This window comes from Panthera uncia, chromosome B1 (genome assembly GCF_023721935.1).
Source record: "Panthera uncia isolate 11264 chromosome B1, Puncia_PCG_1.0, whole genome shotgun sequence".
Lineage (NCBI taxonomy): Eukaryota > Metazoa > Chordata > Mammalia > Carnivora > Felidae > Panthera > Panthera uncia.
The window spans coordinates 173,071,555-173,088,905 of NC_064811.1; the positions used below are offsets into that span (position 1 = coordinate 173,071,555).

The following is a 17,351-nucleotide window of genomic DNA, read 5'->3' on the forward strand; positions in this document are numbered from 1 at the left end:
GATGCCCTTCGTGCTTGAACTATCACAGCTTCACCAGTAGCCAGTCCTGGGATTCATTCTCCTTGTTGAAATTTCCTTGAAAGACTAACCTTTATGAAGCCCTTCCCATGTGCCAGGCACTCTTGTTCTACATGAGGGATTACTAGCCCTACTTTACTGAAGCCCAGAGAGGTTAAGGAACTTGTTCAGTCAAAGTCACGCAGCTCGTAAACGGCAGAGCCAGTGTCTGACCATGAAGCTCCATAGTCTTCACTTCCAACCCTTCCAAGGCCAGGCCCAGAAACAGTCCAGAAGCAGTGCTGGCCAAAGAAAGGGGGCTCTGTGCTCCTAAGTGGGAGACGCATTCCCGGAGCTCACAGCAGGCCAGCCTGCCTGCCCTAGCCCGGCCTCCGGGGGGAGTTAAGCCAGGTGCTCCTAGACCAGAAAGCTAACCAAATCAAGAAGCAGACAAGGCTAGCACACTCAGGAGACAGAGCACCCAGGGGCAGTTTCTCCTCACAGTGTGGCCTTCGTGGAGCTGTAGGTTGAAAGGGAAATGTCAGAGGATTAATAGTTTCATCGATGTCTACAAACAATTTAAAGCCTTGGGCTGATCAGCCCCCAAAAGCAATCTCTGCAGTCCTTCAAAGCTGTGGTCTCCCAGACACTCACAAGCCCTGGACTGCAGGAAGACAGTAGCTGTTGGAGAAAGCCAGGCCTCGAGGGACCAGGGTCTCAGGTGAGAAGTGCTGATGCCATCCGGGAGGCACAGAAGCAAACGCCCCGAATCTCCCGACTCTTCCCTTACCTTTGGGAGGTTGGCCAGCCGGGTACGGTGCTGCAGGCCCTCCCATGGGTTTTGCTCACCAGTCCCACTACAGGACCAACCACCGTTCCGGCACTGGCTACTGCCTTCTGAGCAGGAGGGCAGAGGCTGAAAAATAAAGTGCCTTTCCTGTGGGAGTCCCGCCACGTGCCTGGGCAGGACACGCCGCCGCCATGCTGCCGGGGCCGTGTGCTCACCGGAGTGCACACTCACACCTGCCCGGCTTCCTAGCTCCCTCGAGACGCTCCCTCTCTCACGGGCCACGCATTTTAAATCATACCCCATGCCACACCAGATGCCCTGGTGTCATCTCCACAGGGCACAGTGACAGAGGAGGTGCCTAACAAAATTTGTCTTCATTAAAAAGTTTCAAGATTCAGTTCTCAGAAGCTGCCTGTTGCTGCGGAGTCAATGCCTGGATACGGCGGTGGGCGGGCAGCTCTGGAGTTAGTGCCCGCACACCATCCTTGGCTCCCGTCTCCGCCCGTGATCTTTCTTCCGTTTGCCTGGGTCACTTTCCCACGGTCCATTTTTACATTGATTTTGGGTCTAACCTTTAAAGTATTTCCAATGTGTCGCAAGGCACCTCCCTAGAGGCGTGTCTTACCCTGGGAGGTTTGTGTTGGGATGTTAAAACCTTTTGTTTACGTGCAGGTGACGGGTTCCAGTCGTAAGCCCTGTAAGATCTGCCATTAGGGCGAATGAGGCCTCTGAAGGAGAAACAGGTACCCGGGACCTGCTCTCTCAGCCCTACTTACCTGTAGAAGTTTCTGGCCCAACAACGTGGGTCTGGTCAAGGGTAAATGGTATTGTTTCTAGAATGTAATGAGAACAGTGCACTTTATTGGCTTCCTCTCTGCCCTGTCAGCAACAAGACCCAATGATTGCTAACAAGCAAAACCGAACCCAGACTGATAAAGCGGAGATGTGTGAGTATGACGTGACAGGAACCACTATGTTCTTTTGAGAGTCTAACTTTCCTAAAAGCCATGGATGAAACCTCCCCTCCTGTTCACAGTGACTTACATAATATATTTAATACATTTCAAATACCAAGGACAGGGTGATCATGTCTAAAAATGTTAATGATCTTAGAAATCACTTGTTGGCTGCATCATCTCTACAACGAATAAGGCAGTACTGCAGCTTACAGTCCCATTGCCTTATGCAATAATGCTTCAAAACTGGGATTTGGTGTCAAATAAGCATCTTCAATTTAGACCCGGAGGCACCAGACCACAGATGGAAGCTGGAGTAGAACTAGAAGGCGCAACTCGTTTTCAATGACACTTTCTGTCCCCTGGGTCCTCCTTCCTCTGGATCAGGGCGGACAGACTGGAAAGCACATCTATTTGCTTCAAACAGGCTTCCGATAGCCAACACACCATCCCCGTTGAAGCAAGATCTCCAGGTAGAGGCGACCCACAGACGCTAGAAAGAGAATCTTCCAATGCGCAGCTCTTGATGGTTCGGGAACCCAAGAAGAGACTGGCTGCGGCAGCAAGCCCTTGACTCTGGGCCAAGTCTCCCTGGGTGCTCTGAGGCCCTCTCCCACGAAGTGTGTGATCAGTGCCACGGCGGCCCAATTCTCCCACCATCTCAGAGATAACATCTTAGCTCCAAACTCGCATCATCATGAAAACAAAACGCTGCAGTCTACGTGAGATAATTTTTGCTCGGATTAAAATTTTTATTGAAATCTCTCAAATGTTACCAAGAAATAATTTTTGCAAAATGGGGAAAAGTAGCTAACAAGCAAATTCAACATGGGAGCTCCCTCTGCTGGTCTGCAGTAGGTTGGTATGTTACAAACACATTCCCAGAGACAAATCTAATTTGCTGGAGAAGTGGACAAAAGACAGGTGTGTTGGGCTTTGCCTCAGGAGAGAAACACTAGAAGAAAAAAAAAATCCAAGTCTCAAAACAGAGCACAACATTGCTAAGAAAAACAAAATAATATAAAAGCTTCTCCAAAGACATACAAGTAAGATCTCCAAACAAAACCAGAATCATCCACTAAGGGCATTGCTCCATTTGGTCTTCCCCACTGCTCTACCTCCAGTTAATAAAAATTCTCTCAGACCCTTTGGGTGAAGGTTAAGTTCTGATTCCCTTGTCTTTGCCTCCAAGTCTCTTCTTACAGGCTTCTCATCTACTGAGAGAAGAAAGATCCAAGGAGTCACTGGAGTGAGGCCTTTCCAAAATTGCATCGAAGAGTTAAGCTTTTGGTGAGCCAGCACTGAGGCGTGGAAAGAGCAAGGCCTGGGAGTCAGGTGACCCGGCTCCAGTCATGGCAGAGCCATTCGCAACTCTGGAGAACTCTCTCCATCTTCTCCAGTCTGTTTCCTCAACTGTAAAACAGGCCAGACCTGCTCATCGGTAAAGCCCCTACCAGTTCATTCCATGATTCTCATATTGGACAAAGAAATTTAAATAACCACATCTGTTCACGAGCCTTTAGGATACAGAACCCAAGCGTCACTGGGAATGACTCCAAACAAGTTGTGGGGTTGAGCACAAGGATCTCACTGATATCAGATGAGAGTTCCACCAACTCTAGGACCGATGTGGCAGAGCCAAGTGGATTCCAGGTTGGGAAAATCTTGAGATCGAGGAAGAACTCACAGGGGAGGGTGCCACCATGGGCAACACATCCCGTTTAGTCAAATGGTCGAGTCACTGAATCTTAGCACTGTCTCTCCCTAACCTTTGTCACAACGGCATGGGCTTTCTAATCTCTTAAGACTCTTTAGTTCCTTCTCCCACAACCCCAGATATACTTTGGATTTCATCCGTTACATAAAGGGCAAGTTACCCAGATGTTAGGGCCCCAAAACTACCATTCCCAGTCCTTTCTGGCCAATGTCAATTCTTGCCTTTCCAAGGTAACGGTGAAAGGCTTTGTTGCTGATTAACCGAAGCCATCAATATTCAGATGACTCCACAAACTTGGCACCATTTCATAGTATTAACATTTGCCTCAACTGTCCACCTGTATTTAAGCACTCTAGCAAGAGGAACGAAGACTTATCCATGGATGATGGGGGCGGGCCCACAAACAGAGGGGCCTCTTTGAGTTGCTCCCAGTCATCGACAAAGTTATCCCTGAGGCCACTACGAACATTTCGAGGACTCGGCAGAAGATGTGTCCACTGGCTTAAGTTTTATCCGTTCTCGCTCCCCTGCTACCTGCCAGGAGACCAAGCACTGACACAGACAAAGGTGGAAGCAATGGCAGGAAGGGAAGAGACGGGAAGGGGAAGCAGAGAGCACAGCTGATCTGGATGGAACCTGGGTCATCAGTCTTAGGACTGCTGCTACCAGAAGTGACGCTCTGTGCCCGGTGCTCTCACCACCACCATCTACTTTTCCCTCACTACTGGTACTGCTTTCTACCTCCCCTTCCCACACCGAGGGTCACCACACCGGGTGGTGCCTGGGTCCTCTCTCCGCAGTCTGCTTGTACGGGCCTGGGCAGCTGGGTCGTCAGCATGTGCACAAAGCACTGGTAACCCTGCTGGAAGAGAATGGGAGCATAGGCAGCCACCAACACTCCTGACCCCGTGGCCTGTGAGGATGTCAGCTGGGGGACCGCCCGTGCGTGTTTTATACAACACGGTGAATTCTGTACAACATGAAAGAGCTGTAAGTCAGAAGGAAGAGTATTCTGGGAAGCTGTGTATTTCATCCAGCCTTGTAAATAAACACAAAACAAAAAAACCCCACCTGTCTGTCTAGGCCAAAGCTTTTCAGAAACCAGGCTTTCCTGCTTTTAGAAAGAGTTCCACGTGCGCTAAGACAAATGAAATCTATATTCTCTCTTGCTGTTGATCGTCACTCTGAACCCGAACATTCATTACTATTCCTTGCACTAGAAGCAAAACTACGAGCAACATTTTTTTTCCAGGGGAAGAGGAAGGTGGGTATGTAGATAGTAATCTTTGTGAAGAAACAAGGGAGTTTATAAAACTCAGGCTACTCTTCACTGAGAAGGAGTGGGTCAGATCAGAGACCTTCACCTTGACTTGTAATTACATTCTCAAAACTACACTGGTACCTCCTTTTATACAGGGTTTCCTAAAAGTGGAAAGAGGAACCCTTAATCTTTCCTGTAACACATATAAGACAGCACGCGGTCTTCCTGGAAGCTCCCAACTTTCCCCTTTGGTCACTAGATCTGAGGGAACACGACAGCAGCGATCTCTCAATACACAGGTTCACACACAGACACGTAAGTCCTGCGACAAGTGGACACCTCCCTCTGCAGCCCTTCCGCGCAACCAGGCACACACGACCACGGTCTGGTGACGCCCTCTAGCTGGCTGGGCCCAGTCTCTCGTGTGTGATAGGAGGGTGAGATCATTAAGGAAGAGAGAGGTGTCATTTGGGGCAAACATCAGGCAGTGGGTGATATCATTGCTGTCAGACGATCCCCAAGTCCTGGAGTGTCAGCTTGATTGAGAGGGAATCATTAATCTCCTGCAGGTGGGTCTGTTAGCTTGGATAGGTGTTAGTTGTACGGTGTGCTCTGGGGAACCGGGTTTGAAAGGACCAGTGGTGGAGTGAGTGAAGTCGTGGCCGATGGGTATAAATTACCTGGGCATGCAGTGAAGCGGGATAGGTGAAAGCAGGAGGAGGTAGAGCAGGCGCTAGCTCCGCTGGGTACAGAGGGTACGGGGCCCACACTTCAGGGCTACTGGGGTAAAGTGCAGGCACTGTGAGCTCATCTGCAAGAAAAGAATAAGGGAAGAGTTAGTGGTTACCAAACAGCTGCTTTCAAATCAGAAACAAAACACCAAACAATCCCGAGCCCCAATCGATGTCAGGAGTCAAATTACTCTCATTCCTTTAATAACCTGCTGGTTTTGGTCCCCAAACTCTAAGCAAGGGAATGGTAAATACAAAGTGAAAAAAGGCAACAGGCATCTGCTGCCTGTCTGGCCTGCTGAGATGTCGGGCCTGGGCTCTGCCCCGGACACTCTGATGTCTTTCCAACTGGAGCTGGGGGAACACAAGAACAGTGGGGATTTCCTGCACAAAACCGCACACGTGGCCCTCCGAGGAAAAGAGGAAGAAAGACAACTGGTAGGAGATATCCCATGAAAACCCACTGCAGAGTCTCTGAGAGAATAATGGCTTACTGGCAGGACCCAAACAGACCTGAACTGTAGGACTTCTCTGCTTAGAAGTGTAATTACTACTAACCGATAAGTCATGATCACCAAGCATTACCCATTTAACACTCAGAAGCACAGAGCCAGACGTTGTGCCTACAAGACATTTAAAATGTTAAAAATTCAGAGAATAGAAGTGAAAAAGGCTGGAGTATCCTGATTAAAGTTAAGCTCCACAAAGATGCAAATTAGAACATTCACAGTCACTGCTTACACAAACTATATTTTCTAGGAAAAAAAAGTGAGTCATGTTGCCAACTGACTGGTCTCAATCTGATTCCATTCAGGTCAAGCTGCAGTTTGCCAGATTGAAGGGCAAGTGCCCGGGGCTCAGAATGTATCAGGAAGCAATCCATTAAAGTAACAGCAAACACATGAGGGAGCGTCTCAGCAAAGGCAAAAATAACATCAGTCAATAGTTATGAATCTGGACTCTGTAAAGCAGCAATCTCAGTATGTGCTTTTATCACCTGTCAAAATCTGAAATCAAGTAGGCCAAGGATGCTACCCAGGACTGCTGAAGGAGTCAGGAAAAGGTGACTTATAAAGCCATTAGAGACTCTGCCATTCAGGACTTTCCAGAAGTCTAGAGTGCACGTGACCCAAGGTCAATCAAGTCATTTCACTCCTTCCCACATGGAAGAAGTCACCTTAGGCCTGCTTATTCCAGGTCTCACTCATTCTCGCCGTCTGCCAAAACTCTGGCTCTGGGCAGGGTTTTTAGTGTGGGAAGGGGGCTGGAGACAGAACTTCCCTGAATGTGATGTGGGAACTGCTGTACGGAGCAACCGGAAAGCAGCAGAGCCTGTAGGTGCATGTGAAGCTGGGGAGTTTTTCCACAGCTGGCCAGCATGGCAAGAACTTCTGAAAAGATGGAGACTCCAGAGCTTACTAGGGACTATCCATTCAGAAGGCAGCCTGTGGATCTCGACAATGTGGAGTGCTGTAACCATGGCTGGCCGGACTCCCCGAATCCCTTTCTCAACAAGGCAGTTTAAAAAAAAAAAAAAAAAAAAGTCCTCCTCAGGACTTAGTGATGGGAATACAGACTGTTTGCATATCCAGGCTGGAAAGCCTAGCTCAAAGAGTAGACTGATATTATTTGACGGGGATAACAGTAGCATCATAAGCCTCTTTAAAATGATCAGGTCTACACCACTTATTTCCAGTTCTAGGGTATGTAGGTGTCTGAAGCTTCTGTAAGAAAATTCCTAACAGAGGGATTGGGAGAATGCTTAACAGACCTCTGTGTTTCCGGTCATGATGAGACCATATGATTTCCATTAGAGCAACTCTTGTGGGAGCCCCGCTTGTGGAAACTGTTGCCAGAACCCATGCCTCGGATTTCAAACAAACAACCATTCTCAGGAATGGCAAGCTATTATTGTTGTTGTTGTTACTGTTATTTCAGCTACCATGCTATTTTAAGACATTCTGAGCCTTTAAAAAAAGAAAAAAAAAAAAAAAAAGTCAAGAAAGTCTCAGGACCCAGCACACTAATGTCTTAGCCCATGCTTGCTCAGTCCTACTGTGACAGCAGGAGGCTCTAAATGCCAGCAGAGAGGACTACGCAGGGCCTGCAGCCTGATGGCAGCAGCCCTTCCTCATCCTGTTGCCTAATAGGAACTGGCCAAGTTGGGGGTGAAAGTTTTAAAAATGAAATGTCTTTTATGATATCTGATCCTAGAAATGGGGCATAAATTCAAGCACTCCCACGGAATTAAATAAAACTTTTTTGGCAAAAGCTATCTGATCCTAGACAGAGAGATAGTGGAGATAGGGGGAGTCAGGGTTTCAATCTCAGCCTTGACAGATGGAATTTATGATTTCCAGACATTTCTACATTTTTATCCTACAGCATTACTTCCCACTGGGTCTAGACTGATGCTCGGAGACTATTCACTGACCTGCATCTGCACTAAACCTAGCCCAGAATGGGACATTTGGAAACAAAGTCCCCAACCCAAAGCTGCTGACGGTACAAGTCAGGTAGTGGAGTGAAGGCTAAGAGAGACTGGAGCGAACTCACATTGGATAAATCCCGTCACACATCTCACCATCCTTCCCTTCTCCCCTTGTGACGCAATCTGGAGTTACCATAAATGTCAAGAGATGTGCAGCAGAGTGGGCTGGTCGGGAGGAAGATGAGCTCAAAACGTGCCAGTGGAAACGCTCTGAGCTGGAGGGCACTGGGGAGAGGAGGAGTCCTCAAAACCAAGTGCCCATCGGTTGGCCAGTGAGAGCTCAGGAAGGCAGGATCCAGCCTGCACCCCTGGCGCCAGCTCTGAGACTAGCACTTAGTGTGTAATAATGCTTGGTAGACTTAATGGGGCCTGGTGGAAAACTTTAAAAGCTGCTTAAAGATACACCACTGTTTTCTTTATTAAAGGAAAACTTAGGAAATATCCATAGGAACTAGATCTAAAATTCCCCAATCCTTCCAGTATTTGCCACACTAAAACAAAAACCATGAGCAAAAAGGAGACTTGAACCGGAACACATGTTACAGAACAGTAATTTTCAAAGTTCAAAATAAAAGCAGTTGGAACCCTTTCTTCAAACTAACTTTCCCCAGAATCCCTTTTTAAATAAAGTGTAGTGAATTTTGGTTGCCTTGATGGTGGGGTAGCTGGAGGACTTCAACCCCCATGTTTGTCTCCCAGGTACACCAGGGTTCCAGAGAACAATGAAAACTGCTGTTATAGCTGTGCTCACCCATGGAACAGTTTTTAATGCAAGTTCCTCTTGGGGCACCTGGGTGGCTTAGTCAGTTAATCATCCAACTTCGGCTCAGGGCATGATCTCGCGATTCGTGAGTTCGAGCCCCACATTGGGCTCTGTGTTGACAGCTCGGAGCCTGGAGCCTGGAGCCTGCGTTGGATTCTGTGTCTCCCTCTCTCTCTGCCCCTTCCCTGCTCACACTCTGTCTCTTGCATTCTCTCAAAAATAAACTTTAAAAAAAAAAAGAAAAAGTAAGCTCCTCTTCCAAGTCTGAAGACTGAACTCATTCCTGCAACTCCTGAAAAAAACCCACTGGAGGGAGGGAGGGCCATGAGCAGCCGGAGCAGGGGAAGAAACAAAGAACACTGGGATGACTTTGGGAATGACTGGGACAGAACCAAACAGGCTCTCCTAACACAGACTTCAGTGCCTGAAGTACTTTGGAATGCTGAGGGAGTCCTCAAGTGAACGTTTAGGGCCTCACAAAGCGCAGAAAAATCTGACCCAGGAAGTACAGGTGAAATGAAAGGAAGAAAGGTGAATAAGCCAAGTCAAACTATTTACTCCTTCCTCCGCGCTCCCAAACTTTATCTTCATAGCTGCACTACGGCACCCACAGTGCACCCAGTCCTGTGAGTCAGTACTTCTCAAAGTATGGTGGCATCACCTGGGAGCTTGGCAGAAATGCAAATTCTTGGCTCCAGTACAGACCTACTGAATCAGAATTCTGCCCCCCCCCCCCCCCGGTGAATCTGATGGATGCCTAAATTTGAGAACCACTGATACAAGTTGCCTTCTTGTCTTTCTTAATGGATCAAGATGCTTGAGCCAAGTGTCATGCATGTTGCTCTCAAAGAGCTTAGCACAGTACCTGCTACACAGCAGTTTGTTTAATGAATGGATGAAATACTTCGAGAGAGAAAATGCAAATGAGAGCAATGATTGTGGATTTGTTCTGTGAGAGAAACCGGAGGGTCAAAGCAGATCCAGCCTGACGGCACCTGCTTGGCCCAGAGCCACTAGTGACAGAGCAATATAGGCACGGTGGGGACAGCTGGACCAGGCTACGGTCACACCTGTGGCAAAGCAAGCCCTCACAGACACGTACATTTCACTAGGATGCTGAGGAATCTCTGAAAATCCACATACTCTCTCTTGGCAGAAGAGGGTAGTAAGCTGAATTTTGTATATTCTTTTTGGTTGCTAATGTGTGGTCTTGAGAAAATTAAAACAACTGAAGAGACAGGTTTTCCATAGCACAAGCCCTTCACACACACAGATGAACCAACAAAGGTGCGGGCAGCAGCAGGGGAGCAGATGGGCTGGCTCCAGTGGGTTTCACCTTCCTGAGTCACTGCTGATCCTGTTCAACTTAATAGGATGGGAAGGCTGAAAAAAAGAGAAGATTTGCTGCCCTGAGCCCATTAGGATGACCACAGTTTGGCGGGGTGGGGGGTAGGGGTGGGGGTGGGGGGGAGAGAGACTCCCCTTGACTACATAGGCTCTTGACCCCCCAGTGAGGGGAGGGATCAGGGCCAGGGCTTTGTGTCTGGGCCTAATCCGACCCTCTGCTGAGAGGGTGATGGGTCAGTCCTCTCCCATTACTCCAGATCCAGCAACATCCTTTCTCCTTTCGCACCTCTGAAGGATACAGTTGTTGAGGGCTCACAATATACATCTGAATAAGCCTTTTTTTTTAGCATAAGAATATACAACCGGAAAAGCTCAAATTGTATTCTGGCAAACAAGGACTAGAAACTTCCCCAACTCCATCTTCCAATCCTTTTGAAAAGAAAAAAAGAGCAGTGTCTGACAGAGGTTTAAACAAAAACAGCTAATGAAGATCATCTTGTCTGCCTTTTCATTTTGGATGCGGAAACAAACATGCAGAAGGGCGAAGCTTCCGGTGTGAAGTCACACTGAAACAGATAAAGATGAACTGACTCTCAAAAACAACAGAGAGCAAGAGGGACACGGATAATCTTTAATGGACTTAACCTGAACGCAGTTGAGAACACAAGGTCCAGGAACTTTAGGTCAGTATTTACTCTGCCTCTTGGATATTTTTACTTGGAAATATTCCACGGCAATCTCATACTCAACACGTCTGAAACTAAACACAGTCCCTCCCTCCCACTGCCTGTCCTCTTCAGTTCCAGATTTCAGTGAAAGATGCCAGTCAGATGCCCAAGCCATGGTGACCTGGTGGTCTTTCACCAAGGCCCCACTGAACCCGTCCCATCAGCCACTCTCATCTTAACTACCACCACCGGGTTACCGAAAAGGCCTCCTCACAGTCCTCCTGGCAGTCACGCTGCAGCCAGGACAACTTTGAAAACACAATTCTGCAATGTCACTCTCCTGATTAAAACCTTTCTGTGATTTCTCCTTGCTCCCAGGACAGTGTCTGATCTCCAGATACCACGGCCTAGAAGACTGCATATGATCTTGCCCTCATCTGCCTTAGCAGACCCGGCTCTCACCTGCCTCCATATCATGGTCTAGGATCATTCTCATTGCTGGACCATGCCCGCTCCTCCCCCACCTCCAGGCCTCACACACTAGCTCCCTCTGCCAGGGCATTCTCTCCTTTCAACTGCCTTAACCTGTATTCTTTCTTCAAAGGACTCTACTAAGATGTCACTTCCTTGGGTGGCAGGGAAGGAGCACCTTTTCTGTGTTCTGCTGCATCCTCTGTCTCCCAGGCACAGCACTTACCTCCAGGACTGCATGTTCTCACTCTCTGCTCACCCAGAGCCTAGCACAGTGGATCACAAAGTATCAAGAAGTCAACCACTTGCTCTATACTCGATAAAAACAACAGAGAAAAGAGGATATAGCTTCTACCTTGCCCTTCAGAAAAGGAAACGATCAAACTGTAGGTTAATTCAATTCTATGTGGGAGACAAATATACACAGAAGAGAGACACGAGAGGATATAAATGTGACTTCTTAAATAAGATTACATTTCAACCCTGTTTTAATAACATGTTGTATTTGCATACATTTTCATACACAGCTAAGAGGGTGTATATCCATTATCATTCTGGATACTCCTCCAAAGCTCTGGAGAAAAGGGCAGGAACTCTATTCAAGGTCTCACAGCTAACTCATAGTGTCTGAACTGGGACCAGAATCCCAGTCTCTTTGTCTTATGGTTCAGGCTCCCTTCCATACAGCATCCTGCCCACGTCCCCCCACATACCACCAGTGGTGGTGGTGACAGGCCTTAGAGCAGGGGTGGTCCTCATCTCTAGTTTTTGGCATACTCCGTTTACTAGAATAAACCTAAGCAGAGTCCTTAAGGAGAGCTTGCCTGATAAATGAAGCCTTGACCAGAAAAAACCAAAGGCTAAATATAATGACAAATTCCATTTTTGATGAAAAAAAATCAAATTTGAAAGAAAAAATAGATCAAGGACTCCCATTCACATGTATCTCACAAGTAGTTGGTCCATGTCTGTTAAGTAAACCCCTCAAAAATCAGTCTTCCAAGGCTGACTCTTTTGTAGACTATCCTATCAGGACACACTCTTCTCGTGTCAGGGTTAAGAATGCAGCATATGCCAGCTTCGGTGGCCCGGCACACTAACTAGCTCTGGCAGTGGGTTGAACAGTGTCCTCCCAAAATTAGCATTTACCTGGAAACTTTTTTGAAAACAGGAATTTTGCAGGTGTAGTTATTTAAGGACCTTGAGATGAAATCATACTGGATTTGGGGAGGGTGCTAAATCCAACGACTGATGTTCCTATTAGAGGAGAGGACACAGAGAAGATGGTGATGTGAAGCCGGAGACAGAGACTGGAATTACGTGTCTACAAGGCAAGGAATGCTGAGGACTGCCAGCAGCCACCACAGTTAGGAGAGGCATGAGAGGGTCTGTCGCTTAGAGCCCTCCAGGAGGAATCAGCACTGCTGACACCTTGATTGCAGACTTCAGTCCTCCTAAACTGCAAGAGAATTAATTTGTTTTCAGCCACCCACTGGTGGTAACTTACTGTGGTAGCCCTAGGAAACAGACAGTTCCCAAAAAAGGTCACATACTTTCACTGGCTCCCTAAGAATTACAGAAGTGTAAAGGAGGAATCAAAAGATTTGGTGAGAAGCTGAAAGGATGTCTTCAGCACCACCCAGCACAAATCACAACTGTAATTCTTCTGTTCTGCACACGGAGCTAACTGTACTCGAGTACAACTCACCCAAAGGTGAACTGTCACTCACAACCAATTTCTCTTCTCACCTCCCCACATTTTCCTTTATCCCATTTATTCAGCTTCAAGGTCTCCTTCATTTCCATGTCCAGACAACTGCTGAGTCCTAGTAACAGTAAAGATGACAAAGATACCAGCAACAGTGACAACAGTGGTAACAGAGTAGTAGCTAATGCTCACCAAGCACATTTCGTGCCACACACCATGCTCCTTGTGGAAGGTAGGAATATTCGTCCGTTTTACATGGCAAGGAAGCAGAGGTACACAGAGGTTAAAGAACCACCACGTGACTCATAGCAGGTGACAGACCCAGGATGTGAATCGTGAATCAGTCATCTTTGTCCAGAATCCAACCCTTCACTTCCCGCCTCTCTATGTTGATTGCATTTCCACTACGCCTTACTTTTTTTTTTTTTTTTTTTTTAAAGTTTATTTTGAGAGAGCAAGCGAGCGTGAGCACGCGCAGAGAAGGGGCAGAGAGAAAGGGAGAGAGAATCTCAAGCAGGCTCCAATTCTGAGGCTGAGCTCTGATGCGGGGCTAGATCTCAGGAACCATGAAATCATGACTTGAGCACAGATCAAGAGTCAGCCGCTCAACTGACCGAGCCACCCCGGAGCTGCTACCATCTCACCTCTCCCCTTCCACCCCTGCTTCTACTACCGAACTGCAGGTTCTCACCTACACTGATTTAGTAGCCTTTTGACTTTTAAACTGGCTTCCTGCTAACTTCCAGTCTCCCCACTCCACTTTTTTCTCTCGTAACACATATTCCTGCAGCAACTCTTCAAACCTGCAGGAAGGCCAACCTAGACCCACAAAATAAGGATGCCAAGGAAATTCCAAAATCAAGTTGGTCTTGATTCAGCTGGCCCAGGGTCCCTTCTCCTCCACTTAATGATTTTCTGTCATGCCTCTGAGCGGTCACTGCTCTCAACAGTCCTGTTCTTTTATTACTGCCCAGCTGTTCTACGCCAAAAAACTATCCAATATAATCCGTGGCTTTAAAAAGATGTGATGCCTGATCTGAGAGGTGGAGGGAACCCAGAGCAGAAGCAGGAAGAAAAACTGTTCCTCTGGGGACTTGCTTTAAGTCACTATTGTTATCTACTCCCGCTCACCACCGCTGGATACTTTCATTCGTCTTCCTTCTTGAGCGGTGCAACTGCAGGGATGAGGGTGCCCCAGCTCTTCCCCAGGCAATTCCCTTCCCAGACACGGGCAACTGAACTTGGAGGGTATTTTGCCAGCCTCTCTGAGACCATGGATTTCTTAACAACTGCAATCAAATCTAGAGTGTAACAGGAGCTGCACTTCCAGAAAGTGTTGGTTTTATACTAACAATACAAAAACATTTGCCCAGCTCCACTCTGCTAGAGACTTCGCTAAGCTCCGCGAGGCTGGACCACTGCAGCTGTACTCGCTAGTGTACCCTTTCAGTGTCTGACACAAAGTAGCCATTCAATGAACACTTGCTGAATGAATATACTCTCCCTTTTGCATAACATACCCACTCCCCCTCTTTCTGTACTGTCAGTTGAAGTGAGTCTGCTCCCTCTTTTGTTGCTGAAACAAGAGCCTCTTCCATCTATGGCAGATAATTTAGATTATAAAGGGATTTCAGTATCATACACGAGTGGTAGTGTGGCTAGTCAATGGGGTTGTTTGCATATCAAACAGGAATAAGGATATTTATACAGCATGTACTTTGTGCAAAATAGTTCACAGACTTGAACCTACTTCTTCTCCACAACATCCTTCTGAGGTAGGTACTGCTATTATTATCTCCATGTCACAAATGGAGGATGCTAAGTGATTAAGTGACAGGCCCAAGGCCACGCAGCTGGGAGTGAAGCCATAATTTGAATACAGACCATGTGGCTCCAGAGCTCCTGCTCTTAACCACTGTGCTAAAATGGTATGGGGCCCCTGGGTGGCTCAGTCGGTTGAGCGCCAGACTTTGGCTCAGGTCACGATCTCACCTCACGGTTCGTGGGTTCGAGTCCCGCATCGGGCTCTGTGCTGACGGCTCGGAGCCTGGAGCCTGCTTCGGATTCTGTGTCTCCCCTCTCTCTGCCCCTTCTCGGCTCACTCTTTCTCTCTCTCAAAAATAAGTAAATGTTTAAAAAAAGAAAAAAAAGAAAAAAAAAAAAGATGGTGGTTTTGCCTAGCCAAACACCTTCCCCCAAAACCATAAAGCTTAAACTCTTAACCAAGTTAGAAAAGACAGGTCACTACCCTGAAAAACAAAAGAGAAAATATTACTTCAGGGTGGATGAATATCTTAAGAGGTTAATTTTGAAAACATGGTAATTCTGATCTGCTTTTCTGGGCCATGACAATTATGTAATTAATACTTAAATTTATAAGAAAAGCATACCCTTGAGGTGATTTTCACTTGTTTTTACAAAAACTAGCTTAGAGACGTGTATATGTCTATGTGTACATGAGTACCGAGTAAAGGAGAAAGAAGCCAGGAGAAACTGCAGGTCTGGATCACAGAGAGGGTGTATGAGAACCATCAACAACCTGTGCTGTACGGAGAATCCTGGAGGGCGTAAGAAGGAAGAAAAAGAAACTTCTTCCTTCATCTAAACAACAGCTAGCCTTTTACTAAAACTTCCAGTTGCTACTCACCATTTTTGGTAAGGGAAGAAAGTTGAAAAGGGAGAAGTATTTTCAAGAACATGGGGAGGGACAGGTGTTTTTTTAATGAAACAGCTACTTGGACAGAAGTCCACTTAGTCTGTGAAAACAGACCACCTACAAAACTATCTTACTAAACCATAATAAGCTCCTTGAGTGCAGGGCCTGGGTCTGTGCTGCTCACCACTGTATCCCCAGTGCCTAGCACAGTACATGTTCTAGAGCAGACTTTCAGTTTTTAATTAGTGCTGTTAGGCGTAAATCTTTGAGATAATTCTTAGAAAAACTAGGTCTAGGGGCACCTGGGTGGCTACGTGTCTGTGTGTTAAGCGTCCATGTCTGCTCTCAGCACAGAGCCTGCTTCAGGTCCTCTGTCTCCCTTTCTCTCTGCCCCCCTCCAGCTTATGCTTGCTCTCTCTAAAGAAAGAAAAAAACCCAAAAAACAAAAAAAAACAAAAAGAACCTATGTCTAAGGTGATAAGCATTTTTAAGAACCTTGATAAATCTTACTCTGCTGGACTGTTTCCATATTATCTTCCCAATAAAAACAGATACATTTATACCAACTTTTAATATGACAACATTGGGAATGATCATTAAATACAAAACTAAACAAAACCCAACAATTTTATAAGCAAAACATCTCTCCATTATTTTGATGTGTATTTCTTTGACAGTTAACAAAGCCGAACTGATTCTCAGCTGGAACAGGTACTGCCTAAAGAAGTCTTCATTAAGGCATGTTGCACTCTTGAAAACCCAGGATGGACCACATATCCTTCCGATAGCTCCCTCAATAGTACGTGTGTACCTTGATCACTGCCCTCTATCACTCACACTGAAAATGAACTTTCTGTACCTTTCTTAGTCCCCAAATTGTAATCTCCTACCCCCAGCACCTAGGTTTAGCACACAAAAGATATTCAATGACGTTTCTTAAATTTAACTGATATTACCAAGTGGCTGCAACTTCTTACACTATTCAGGAGCATGTAAAATTGAGAAACGTATAATCAACCCAATGATTTCTAGTTTAGCGGCACTGACTTTTAAGAAAACGTCAGTTTATATCTGTACAGGTTCCAGTCTAGATAAAAAGGCAGAAACTTGAATAACTTGTCACAGCTATCGGTCTTAAAGAGACTGAAATTGACTTAGGGAATGGAGTCAGAACTTCAAAACCTACCTTGGGGTACAAATAACACAAACCCAGACACACAGAAGCATTGTGGCCCATGGGCCGTGTGAGGGATTTCTCAATGGAATGTGTGTCTGAACTGAGCTCCTGCTCTATGAGCCAAGCAACTCTTTTGGTTCCCGCCATCTGTGTTCGCTGGCTGGCCTCAGCTATTTACCCTTGATTTATGCACAGCGAATGTCGACAATACTCACAAACCATTGGTAGAGCATAATGTACTGGGCTGCAGAGACTGCATAGAGATGGGTGGGCCGCACTAGCAAACCTGTCATCCCTGCTTCCACCTTCTTGGTTTCCTCATGTCAGAGCAATCCTGCTCTACAGCCTGTTCTGAAAAGAACTGTGAGTTAAATAGTGGTGGCTATGTCAAAAAATTCCAAGCATAAATTTTACAACACATGAAAATGTACCCATCTTCATGGGAACGACAACAAAAAATGGGCACTAGCTTATGCTAACATTCTGTATTCCCAAGAGGCCTCTCTAATCACCAAAAAGAGCAAGCCCATAGACTAAAAGGTGTCAGTCCCACGTGGATGATAAAGACCCACTGAGGTAAAATGCCATCATCTCTAGATATGGATAGCTGAAAAGTTC

At 46.5% G+C, this 17,351-nt stretch overlaps 1 protein-coding gene across 4 annotated transcripts in view; it reads right to left on the reverse strand.

The window, feature by feature from the left end:
* Positions 1 to 17,351, reverse strand: part of RBPMS (RNA binding protein, mRNA processing factor) — a 167,899-nt gene that overhangs the window by 14,764 nt on the left and 135,784 nt on the right. For 3 of the 4 annotated variants that reach the window (XM_049632516.1, XM_049632518.1, XM_049632517.1), the window contains 2 exons: positions 5,402 to 5,532; positions 2,472 to 2,698 (listed from right to left, as the gene is read on the reverse strand). In XM_049632516.1, the coding sequence (XP_049488473.1) occupies positions 2,567 to 2,698; positions 5,402 to 5,532 (263 nt within the window). In that variant the 3' untranslated portion in view covers positions 2,472 to 2,566. Of the gene's footprint in view, positions 1 to 2,471; positions 2,699 to 5,401; positions 5,533 to 17,351 lie in introns of those variants that run through there. The other variant, XM_049632519.1, reaches the window with a different exon arrangement.